Source organism: Rhinichthys klamathensis, unplaced genomic scaffold, assembly GCF_029890125.1.
Source record: "Rhinichthys klamathensis goyatoka isolate OS25496 unplaced genomic scaffold, OSU_Roscu_1.1 h1tg000232l_1, whole genome shotgun sequence".
NCBI classification, from domain to species: domain Eukaryota; kingdom Metazoa; phylum Chordata; class Actinopteri; order Cypriniformes; family Leuciscidae; genus Rhinichthys; species Rhinichthys klamathensis.
In genome coordinates, this window is record NW_026606756.1 from 922,857 (window position 1) to 935,052 (window position 12,196).

General features: G+C 38.0%; 2 protein-coding genes across 2 annotated transcripts; both read left to right on the plus strand.

Moving 5' to 3' along the window:
* The first annotated feature begins 6,564 nt into the window (after positions 1-6,564).
* si:dkey-148a17.5 (uncharacterized protein LOC100535037 homolog) lies at positions 6,565-7,914 on the plus strand. The gene has a single exon (XM_056265373.1). It carries the CDS (start codon positions 6,649-6,651, stop codon positions 7,744-7,746), a length of 1,098 nt encoding a protein of 365 aa, XP_056121348.1. The 5' UTR covers positions 6,565-6,648; the 3' UTR covers positions 7,747-7,914.
* A 1,037-nt stretch (positions 7,915-8,951) lies between these two features.
* On the plus strand, positions 8,952-10,313 carry si:dkey-148a17.6 (uncharacterized protein LOC108190685 homolog). Its single transcript, XM_056265366.1, has one exon. It carries the CDS (start codon positions 9,246-9,248, stop codon positions 10,311-10,313), a length of 1,068 nt encoding a protein of 355 aa, XP_056121341.1. The 5' UTR covers positions 8,952-9,245.
* Positions 10,314-12,196: the final 1,883 nt, after the last annotated feature.

The window sequence follows — 12,196 nt, forward strand, 5'->3', positions numbered from 1 at the left end:
CGGAAGTGTGTTTTATTTATTGTCTTTAATCTTCCATGATTGGCATTAAGTAGAGAGATGTATCTCACAAACCCTGAAGGCTGGTATTCAATTTCTGCACACCGACTGAGCTAACAAACAGAGTCATTGTTACTAATGATAAACTCTGCCTTGGGGCCAAGCAGTATATGGTTTAAATACGTGTAAACTCAAGCAGTGTGAGTAATAATGTTCAATTAAGTTTACTGTACCGTTTTAGCCTTAGGAACATTGCCACCAATAGCTTTTTCACAGTAACTCTTTGTGAATGACTTGTGGAAAGCGACTGTACTCTGTTGGCCATACATTTTTTATTTACATATAGGCCTATGAGATGAGCAACAGACATGTAGTGTGCTTAAACAGGCTAATGTGTCAGGAAATACTGTGCCAACTGTTTACTGTGCCTCTGAAATTACCTAGTTCTGGCATGAAACTCTAGATGGTGCAGGCTGATAGGTCTAACTCATTTGGTAGCGATCACATCATTATCTACATAGCACAGCTGATTGGTTGTTATTGCAACAGCGGCCAATGAGCTGCGGCTCAACATTCAAACAAATTCCGGTAGTGTTGCTGTTAACAGTCTTCAGCGTGCTTTCAGAAACCCTCCACCTTCCCCAGCTCCACCTGTATAGGTCTGCTGCAGGGGTTATTTTATGTATGTTATATATGCAGCAGCAGCAGTATGTCTTACATGCTCACAGCAACGTCTGTAAATGTGTTGGCAGTAGTAAGTCTCTTGTACTTGCTCTGCAGTAGCATCAGCGTAGCAGATCTATTCCGCCAAGACCAAACACATTAACACTGCCATATCCATTACCATACCAATCTCCCTTGAGTTATCATGACAGAATTATAGTTACCTTCAACCACAATTTTCTTTTTTGTGGCCTTTCTTATTTCTCTGCAAATAATTAACACGGAGAAAATACATTGATCTTTCATTAATCATTTTAATTTTAATCTAAAAACAGATCAGAATGGGCTTCCAGATATTAAAATTTTCATTCAAATTCTTTTAAAACCTCACCTGGAGGAAATAGACTAGATTTGCTACAAACCCTTGAGTCCACTCTGGTGGAGTCAGGCATCCCCATCAGGAAAGCTTGGCATTCGCTGGTCAACATCATCTCCTTGTGAGAAAAACCAAGTATGCAAAGGCCACATCTGGGCAGGGAGATACAAAGTTAAGTCGTTTTGCATGTAGGAAATGCCACAGAAATTTTCCAGCGTTTTTTGTTTTTGTCCACAAACGGATGGAAACCACAAAACCCGAGAGTGGAGTGAAAGTCAATGAATCATAATTGGTTGAATCATTCACAGCGTGTGCATGTCAGTATGATGAGCTTTGAGTGCTCCAGTGAGGCTGCATGCGTTGGTTTATTTGTCTCTCTCACCTAGAATATTTTGCACCATCAACCTTTAATGAGATTACAGCCAAATCTAAACTTGAAGAAGTGGGAAAAGCTGGATATTAACAATGGAAACATTACTGATTCATGTCAAATTTAGTACACATATCCAGGCTGTCATGAAATTACTGAATATCCAGACACACACACACACACATATATATATATATATATATATTCATAATTCATAAAACAGAATCCTATTCCTAACCCTACACCTAGCCTAACTCAAATCGTAAACTTAACACATGCCACAATTAAGGTTACCATGGTGTGGAATAAAAGGTTTATCTCTGCGTCATACTATTTATATTGTTATATTTCTGATGCAGTTTCTTTTCTTTCCCTTGATCCTGTGCCAAGAATGAATGCTGTGACATTTATCTGCTAATCTGTTTCCAAGTTTTATGGAGCACTGGAGGATGATCAACCCGTACTACAAATCCCCCAGCAGGTGGCGCACAGGCATCCATCTCTGCCTCATCTGTAGTGTTTTTTTTTATATACATTAGCCTATATGATACACTGGAAACAACATAAGTCATAAAAACTTCTATACATATCCTAATCTGGGGGTTCACATCGTTTTAATAAATATTAACAATTTGAAGATTCTACACTTCAAGAGAGAGAGCGTTATATAGGGTGAGAGACTGACAACGGCTCCTCAGAGAACTTTCTTACTGTGAGATGTTCATAATATATTCCCAATAAATGGCAAAATGTATTCATTGTGTTTAAAAACAATTACACACCCAGTGGGCACCTTGATATCAATTTGACGTCAAAAGTTAGTCGAGACTTGATCAAGATGATGCATATCATTTTAAGGTCAGTTTGAAAGGCAATGTCTTTCAGTGGTAATTTTAGGTGAAAAGAGAAAGTTAATTCCCACACTGAAATTGGTTTACTCGTATTATTATAGTTTAAATAGCATTTTTTCTTAACTGAGGCATCGAAACTCATCCATTTGCACATCTCATTTTGAACTGCAACCGTTGTGCTCAACTGTAAAATCGCTGTGGGTGGACTTTAACTTTTATTTAATAAAAAAATAAAAATAATTGGACTGGTTTCTAATTTTATTTACTCTGAAATGGAATCAGTGAAGTGATAATTACATTTACTAGAAATTATACTGATTGGTTGATTAACAACATTGAACTGTAATTCATTACAAACAGTAGGCTATTTTTGCTGTAGCCTAACCCCACAAAACTATTGTGTATTATTCATATTCTTTTAAATTTATAGTGATACCATTATAACTTATAATGGTATCACCAGGGGCGTAGAATTTAGTAGGGACGCTAGGGACGTGTCCCTACCAATATCCAGTGACACTGATATATCCCTAGCAACAATCGATCAAAACTTAAAATATATTTATATATTGATGTCCCCGTCCCCACCAATTTCAAAATCAAACCTACGCCACTGGGTATCACTATAAATGTACAACACATTTGATGTAAGTAACGTTGGAATATGTAAACCACATATGGTTGAAGTAGCTCAGTTGGTATAAGCATTCAGCCTTAAGATCAGAAGATCGTTTCATAGTTCGATCCCAGGTTTTGACAATTGAACCGCTAAGCGGTATAGGGAGGCAGACTCAAGAAGATTTAATCTTTGGAGCATTTTATTACTTTTGTGTCGTTAGTACTTTTTATTTCCATTAAATTCTTTTTGAGGACCTTAAAAGTACCATGGCACATGAATATGGTAATCATCTAGTATTACAGTAAATATTAAAATACCATGTTTTTACCATTTGATACCATTACCATTGTGCCACCCCAATGCTTGCTTAGGCATATGGCACCTCCGAATGCTGTTTGTCTTATTTCAACCAAGTTTGCACTGGTCTTTGCATTGTAAATGGTCTGTCTCGTTGCGCTGTAGTTCTGCCTGCATCCAGGTTCTGCAGGTGTCCACTCATCATCTGTCTGTTGATGGAGATGGCATTGATCAGCACTGAAGCCTTTGCTCAATCTGACAGTCCTGTCCTCAAGCCGCCCACCTTGGCTTCAATCAGTATAGCCATTGTAAGGCTGACTAATTTGATCCAATGCCGGCATTCAAATTAGCGGTGAAGGTCTCAACGCGCGTTCCGTCTCTTCCAATGGCAGAGGGATTTATAATTAAATGCAATACTTTTTGTCTTAAATGTATTAACTCGTTTCATCTGACTCCATAGAATGAAAGTGTTTTAATGATATCTTTGCATCATTAAGTATACGTTAATGTTTGACTATTCGTTTTAACTCCAATGAAAATAGTCAAAGTCTGTTAGAATAATCAAATATAACAATTTATTATGTCAGGTAAATGTATTATAATAATTCCATAATCAATTGAAAGATAATCAATGCAAGTCATCAAATGTTCTAGAACAAAGAGGAAAATATTTTACCCGACATGAAATACATGAATGCTGAGTCTCGGCGACTCAACATTCACGGGCTATCTGAGATACAGAAAGAGCCACGATCCCTTGCTGCCTTCCATTAAATAGCCAGACCTCATTTCATATGTAAACCTGTATTCACAGTGGAAATGTACTGTGTTCATCCCCCCAGACTTACTGGGGGCAGAAGTAAATTTACATGGTAACATTTGCTAACAGTGGAAATTAGCATTGAGTTCACACCTTGGGAGTAGGAGACCACATTCATTTGTGTGCCGGATATCCCTAAACTCTTAAAAAACCTTATTACCTTTTGTTTTATACTTTGGGAATGAGACATTTGTACCACTCATTCCTGAGACATTTCAAATGATACCAAACATAATGCTCAATGATAATCATTCACATCAAACCATATATATATTCTCATGTGAGTTTCAGCTGTTACTGGGTGAAATGTAAATCAGGTGAGACTGCGTGAGGGGGAGGTCGAATGCTATTTCAGCAAGTTCCTTTGTTTCAATAGACCATGTGGTCAAGACAGTGTCTCCAACCAGTTCTTACAAGGCCAAATGTTCATTTCCAGCTTCAACCAGTTTCCCAGTCTTACACCATCCTGTCCAACGGAGTCATCAGACTCATATGTCTGCTCATCTCCCACATTATATTCATCATGGGGGGCATTTCTCTACTCCAGCAGTTCTCTAATGAGTAACAGTTGACAGACTGCTGTTGCATATCAGGCTCTCCAAATAAAATCTGGAGCAGGTGGCTGAGGGTTAGTGCTGTGCCAATCTAGAGAGCAACAAGTTATTAGCGGCTGTTGCCTGTTGGATATGTGCATGGTTCCCAGGTGATGCTTTGGATGCCTCATCTGTTCAATCTCTGTCAGGTGCCACCATCTTTTCACACTTATAGCATGTGTAAGAAAAATTAAACATAGAACGTGGAAAACCAACATATGCTGTTGCTCTGAGTGTGTGTTAGAGAGGTCTCAGTGGAGAGAAGAGCACTGTCTGGACTCTCCCTATGAAATGTTCACTTCCAATTAGATTATATGTCTGTTTCATATTTAAGTCACTGGATTATGAAAATAGGCATTGTCATATAGTTTTAAAATATAAAATACGTTGTTGTTGTTGTTGTTTTTTGCAAAAAGAACGAATTATTGACATATATATAGCCTACACCGTTATTGATATAAGTATATCATATAAGCATAAATAATGAATTAGACATAATTATATGAATAAATAATGATTTTTGTATGGTGAAATGTTCATTTTGGGTACACTATTGCTATTTTTCTTTTATTGCTAGTCAATTTTATTATATCACTGCTTAACAGTTCATACATTTTACCTGTACCTTTTCACTTACTGTACATTTATTGTTCTATAGGGATGGTGGTTCTTCTGTCGGGATGATGTTAACAAATTCACATATTTATATAAAATTTAAGTAAAATAACAAAATCTATAATAAATGATCCATCATTTGTATAAAACTATTAGGCTCAAATCTGTCAGCTCCTGCAGTACCTGTATGAAGTATCTAGACACTGAAATGGTCCTGGATCAGGAAGTCCTTCCTCATCTGAAGAAAATTAGCAGGAATTAACAAAAACATATACATCATGTCTGCACTACCCCCATACAGCTGGCATAACTCATTCTGCGAGTTTAAACTCTCAATCAGCATTAAGGTTTACATGGAAAGAATGCATACATTCATAAATGTCTAAATCCATCAGTCAAATGCGTCAACAAATGAAATGGCTATATAAGGGAAAGCCTTCCACAAACGAAACAAATGCATTGAGGTTTGGCTGGTGCTGTTTGTATGAAGTATGACCGGCAGATGGCGCTACTGTCACAGTCACATTCACCTGCACACAGACTTCATGCTGTTGTTTTGACGGTTCCAGTTGTTGAGTTGACTTCTCTGTGCGTAAGAAATGTTTTTCTGACTTAAAATTTTCCAGTGTTTTTCGATTTTTACTAAAAAAATACTTGATTAGATATTTTTTGGTTCACCAAAGTAACTCCTTAAAACATCCCATATGTGCATTGTTAGTAGACCTATTAATGACCCTCAACCTTTGATTAAGTATTCAATGTTTGTCTGTTATGAATTGAGGTTGTTTATAAATATATTAGTTATCCCTAAACTGTGTGAATTATAGTCAAATGAAAAGAGTGCTGTTGTTGCAACCTACTACCACTGCTAGAATGTAACATTATAGAACTTAAAATTGTGCAATGAATCAAATAATTAACAATAGTATTTTAAATGTTTTAATTATATCAAAATAAGAGTACTTTGTAAATTAGATGATGCTAGTTTTGTCATTTAACACATTACATGACTTCAAATTTAAATTGTAACTACGGACATGAAATGATATATTCTTGATTCATTTTTTCCTGTAAATGCTTTTACAGAGAAACCACTGTCACCTCAGGAGGGTGTGCTCATGTGTCATAGTGATAGTGACACCTCCGTAACTCATTTCAAGTCAATTTAACTGACAGTGTGTAACAACACTCCATGGGATCCCCCTTTTTGCTTTTGGTTTTAATTTGTAGTTAGTTAGCTAAAGGTTCTCACCCTTATCAATCTATATTCTGCTTATTCATATTTCAGTTTCATATTCACAGATTCAATTTTAGAATACCGAAAGTACAGCACAACACAATAAGAAAGTAATGATTACTGTAGGCAAGGCATCTGATTTGTCTCTTCCTTTTTCTGTGAAATGAATAATGTTCATTGGAAGGCTGCTTTGCTTTGTAAGCTAAATATATGGAACAAAAAGCAACGAGTTTCAGTCAGAACTCTGATTCACTGAAACCAGAGACAAATATGAACAGCTCCTCTGTCCATATTGACAATGACACGGCACTGGAAGACTGGTCATCTGCAGGGAGCACCGCAGCCTGTGTGATCCTGGGCATGTGCTTCCTGGTGGGTACACCTGGGAACCTGCTGGTGGTGTGGACCATCTTGAAGTATGTGAAACAGCACTCTCACACGGTGCTGCTCATCCTCCACCTGGCAGTCGCAGACCTTCTGGTGCTGATCACCCTGCCGCTGTGGATCTACTCGCTGGCCCGTTCCTGGGTGTTCGGAGAGGCCGTCTGCAAAGCCATGGTGTACGTCATCAATGCCTGCATGTACAGCAGCGTCTTCATCATCACCATCATGAGTGTGGGGCGCTTCCTGGCTGTCAGGTACCCTTTGAAAATGCTGTATTGGCAAAATAAGACATCCATGTCCAAAATACTGGCAGTGACCTGGATCCTGTCATTCATTTTGGGGATTCCTGTCATCCTGACTCAGTATCTAGATGTTGATGACGATGGAGTGAAACACTGCTTGTACCGGGACTACAGCTCTGTGTCTTTTGAAGTCTTTTGTATTTGTTTAGAGACTCTTCTTGGCTTTATCATTCCATTTTTCACACTTGCGATCTGTTACTGTCAAGTTGCCGCACAGCTCCGCAAGGTGCGCTTTAAGATAAAGCAGAAATCCATCTTCCTCATTGGTGGAGTGGTCGTGGCCTTCATTTTGTGTTGGTTACCCCACCACATCCTCAATATCGTAGGGATGGTGGTTCTTCTAGGACAATTAGATGAACTGTCTCCTATCCCAAATAGTGTTGTCATCATTTCTGGAGCTCTGGCTTTTATCAGTAGCTCAGTGAACCCTGTGCTTTATATGTTTGCTTCCAGAAACTTCCATGGAAATCTAAGGAAGTTTGGGATAGTAAAGCTGTTTCAAGACTTAGCAACACAAACACCCCAAACAAAAGAAGGCTTCTTACAGGATTCTGGACTGCATAATGGAAATATCCTGGAAGAACAAACGAATTGTGAAAAGAGGGAACTCGTGGATCTCTGAGTAACTCATTAGAAGTTTAGATTTTGTTTTTAATGGTCAAATTTATTGAAATGCCATAATCAAGTTGTTTTAAATGTATTGTTTTTTTATTGATCAGAGTTGTTCAAATTCCTTTTGTGGTCAAAATTGTTTTAATGCCATAGTTATGTAAGACTTAATAAAGAGGTAAAAAGTACTGTATATGGGCTTCTCTATAAAAACACAACTGTTTTTGGAAACAGTCATGACTAGCTATTTGATTTCTTCAACGATGTATGGTAGTTCAGCAGCGAGTTACGTCGTTGTATGGGAAACGCACCCCTGGATGCCATTCTCCCAGAAATGTTCTTAAGAGTTACAGTATATACATTTTGTGTCACTCACTATACCACTGATCAGTGTTGGGAAGAGTTACTTTTAAAAGTAATGCATTACAATATTGCGTTACTCCCTGAAAACATAACTAAGTAAAGTAACGTTACTTTTCATTGAATTTTTCTCATCTGGGCTGGGCTTGCTTGTTTGATTTAAATGATAAAAAAGTTATATTTTTGGCAAATGTAAAGGCCCTTTCACACCTAAAGTGAAATTGATAATCCTGAAACTGAATAAAATGCAAATTCACACTTGTACAGTAGAGAGCGCAGCTCAAACACACCTGTCAGCTCAGCTGCGCTGCCATTCTGGATCGCAGAAGAATAGGACGCAGGAGAATAAAGTTAAACACTTAAGCACTTAGGCACATTTAAATTAATTATTGCAGGTTTGCTTAATATTCTAAGTTTGCATGTCACTAATTTTATTAATTTTGAGGAATATCTAATTATTTTGTGCAAGAGAGATGAGTAAATGCCTGCTCACATTTCGTCTAGAAGTACAATAACTGTCATGTTTACTTAGCGCACACTCACGATTTCCCTCAACATACGGACAGAAAAGGTTTCAGTCAATAAATGGGAAAACAAAGTAACTTGCGTTGGTTATTTTAAAAAGTAACTCAGATATTTTGTTGTAAATTTAAAAGTAATGCATTACTTTACCAGTTACTTAAGAAAGTAATCTGATTACGTAACATAGGCCTACATTGCTTGTAATGCGTTACCCCCAACACTGCCACTGATGATGTAGTGTAACATTTTAAAATACATTTTCTTTCTTTTTAAATGACTGCATTTCAATAATTGTTGTATTCGGAAAAAAAGAGATTCCATGAGACACATTAATAATCTGGAGCAAAATTAGACTTGACCAAATTCTCAGAAATGCATGAGTGTGAACTGCAATTTAATCATCTTTCTACAGAATCCCCTTTGTCTGAATTCACAGATGCACCTCCCATTCTCACACACATTTTGGTTGTCTTTTTTTTTTATTAGACAACCACTGTTTTTCTTCTCTGTGTTTGAGAGTTCTGTTTTCCTCAGTTTTCACAAAAGGGAAGTGAAATTTGCTGAGGCAGACTGGTTTTCTAGCTCAGTGGTTAGACTTGTAGCAGACTCGAACGGACCAGAGAGGCAATCATGAACGCAACTGCTTTTCTTCAGAGAGATGAGGAGACCGAAATGGGCTTGGTGGGGGCCTGTGTGATCCTGGGCATGTGCTTCCTGGTGGGTACACCTGGGAACCTGCTGGTGGTGTGGACCATCTTGAAGTATGTGAAACAGCACTCTCACACGGTGCTGCTCATCCTCCACCTGGCAGTCGCAGACCTTCTGGTGCTGATCACCCTGCCGCTGTGGATCTACTCGCTGGCCCGTTCCTGGGTGTTCGGAGAGGCCGTCTGCAAAGCCATGGTGTACGTCATCAATGCCTGCATGTACAGCAGCGTCTTCATCATCACCATCATGAGTGTGGGGCGCTTCCTGGCTGTCAGGTACCCTTTCACCTCAATCCGCTGGAGGAAACAAGCACTGAACAGGATACTTCTGATAATATGGATAGCCTCATTTCTCCTCAGTATTCCCGTCATTGTAACTCACACTTTGGGAGAAGAACACGGACAGCAACAGTGTACTTTCAGGGAGTACAAGTCTGACATCCAAGAGGCTGTGTTGCTTATTTTAGAAACTCTTATAGGCTTCATCATCCCCTTTTTCACCATGTTGGTCTGTTACGGCTGCCTCTTTAGTCGCATAGCACAGATGAACTTCAAGTCCAAGCGTAAATCGACAGTTCTCATCTGCAGTGTGGTTGTGATGTTCGCGCTCTGCTGGATACCTCATCATGTGGGGAACTTCCTTTCCCTCATCTCACTTGCTCTCAAGCATTCAAACCCAAACATGGCAGAACGTTTGGAGGACGCCTGCACCACAATGACCATTATAGCAGGAGCCCTGGTGTTCATCAGTAGCTCAGTCAATCCAGTGCTTTATGTGTTTGCCGCACGTACCTTCCGCAGCTCGCTCCGGGAAACTGGAATACACAAGCTGTTCCAACATCTGTCAAGTTCAGCATCTGGTGAAGGGAATAAAGAGTTATCATTCGTGTCCAAAAGACAAAGTTCACTCACCACCAACTCACAATGTCTCACAGACTCGAAACTGCCTGAAGATGTGGCTGTGGAATCATGCATCAGTGCCTCAGATTGACCCTGTTATACCCAGGTGCTTAATAACATTATCAAAATTAACCATTATAACTGTTGTCTCTCATGAAAGAGTGCATGAAACTTTAAATGTAATTTTGTAATTCAGAATTGTATTGAAATTTAAACAAAGTGAAATCATTTTTAGTCAAATATTTGCTTGTGCCTTGTTTTTTGTGTTTTAGGAGACTCACTGCAACTGCAGATTCTACAATGAAAACACTTTTACATTTGTGATATAACTCAAGTGTCTTTATAAGTGTCTATTTGGGATTAAATGCATTATGATTCCAACATGTTCCTTTTTCTCATATTGCAACGTGTGTGTGTTGTGGCTCTTTTAACGGTGTGAAAGAGGAAGTGGGAATTAAAAGGAACAGAGGTCATTCTGGAAGAAGATACCATCTGTGCCACTGAAATCTCATTCTTTTCTATAATTCTTCTTTCATGTTTGAATTAAACATCAGTTATTTTTTCAAAACCCAAAAATGTACATATCTTGCATAGGCCCACTTTTCAAATCAGAAGAAAAACTCACCAGGCTGTTTCTTCTACTGTGAAATCGTTACTTGACACATTTTAGTGACAGACCTTTATTGGTATTGAAAAGATTTTTTTTTTAATGTTTTACATTTTTGAAAGGCAAAAATTATAGCCTTCCTATCTGAGTAAGAGTGGTGACATGAAAGATGCTCGCCTTGACCTGTGGTTCTACCTTTCTCTCTCTTTTACAACACAAATATCATGACTGAAAGAATCAGCTGACCATTGCTCAAGATGAAACCAGAGAGAGAAGGAGGGAGATGGTTGACCATCTGAGTCTAGCAGGCATGGAATCTTCACCTAAGTTTGGCACGCAAATGGAAAAGTGAGAGGACTGGTAGACATTATCTGTCTGGCTTTTTTTTGTCCAATTAAATTACTGACACAGGCACACAAGAGCACTTAATAATAAAAAACAAAACTCAGATCTCAACACAGTTGCTTCTATATATAGAATCTGCATGTAGGAGCAAAGGATAGGTTTGAGCTCCCAAATTATTAGGCTATTTATTAATTGATTTTTTTTCTGTGCCATTCAATAACGTACTGTCATGACTTTTTTTTGTCTTTTATTTGCTATCATTTACCAAATTTGACATTAAAACAGTTTCTTTTTATTTTGTCCTGTTGTGATTTCTTTGTCATCCTACATAGCCGATAATTGTTTGTTTTTTTCTTTAGAGAGAAGCTGAATGGATTAAACACTCAAAATTACATGTTCAGACTATATTAAGAAGCAAATTCGAAATTTGACATTAATTGCTCAATTTTACTCAAGTTTACTAAAAAAAAAAACTATCTAATGGTTTACGATGTTTCTGTCATCGAATCCTTCCGGCAGATTGTAGTTGCAAGGTGCAATGAGTAAGACCCGCCTCCAAACATCGTATCAAACAAGTGAATTGTGATTGGTGGTTCAATGTGCCAGTCAAACTTCCCCTTCATAACTGCAAAAGAAAATGCATAACCAGAATAAACTAACACATGTAGCACAATTAATGTCGATAGTCTAAAACCTTGTCTTGTGAGATTATCAGCCTATTGATTTGTCTAGTAGCCATAGTGAGAGTGGCAGAGGAGAGTAGGCTATTGGCAGATTGTGAAGGTTTATGAAAGCGCACTGGCCATATCTAAAATAAAACTTTTAATAATTAAATACTTTATTTAGGCAACTGTTATGGCGGGGGAATGTTCATCAGTTAAAATCATGAACACTCGTGTTTTAAACATAGGCTATATTTCAAAGCTACTGTTTATTTCTAAAAACGTAAAACTTAGTTAAAACATTGAGTGCATTTTTTTTAAAACGTAGTAGCTTAGCCTACGTATTAAAAGAACAGAAGA

Coding starts and splice junctions, on each gene's coding strand:
- si:dkey-148a17.5 (XM_056265373.1), top strand. CDS start 6,649: ATGGAACAAAAAGCAACGAGTTTCAGTCAGAACTCTGATTCACTGAAA.
- si:dkey-148a17.6 (XM_056265366.1), top strand. CDS start 9,246: ATGAACGCAACTGCTTTTCTTCAGAGAGATGAGGAGACCGAAATGGGC.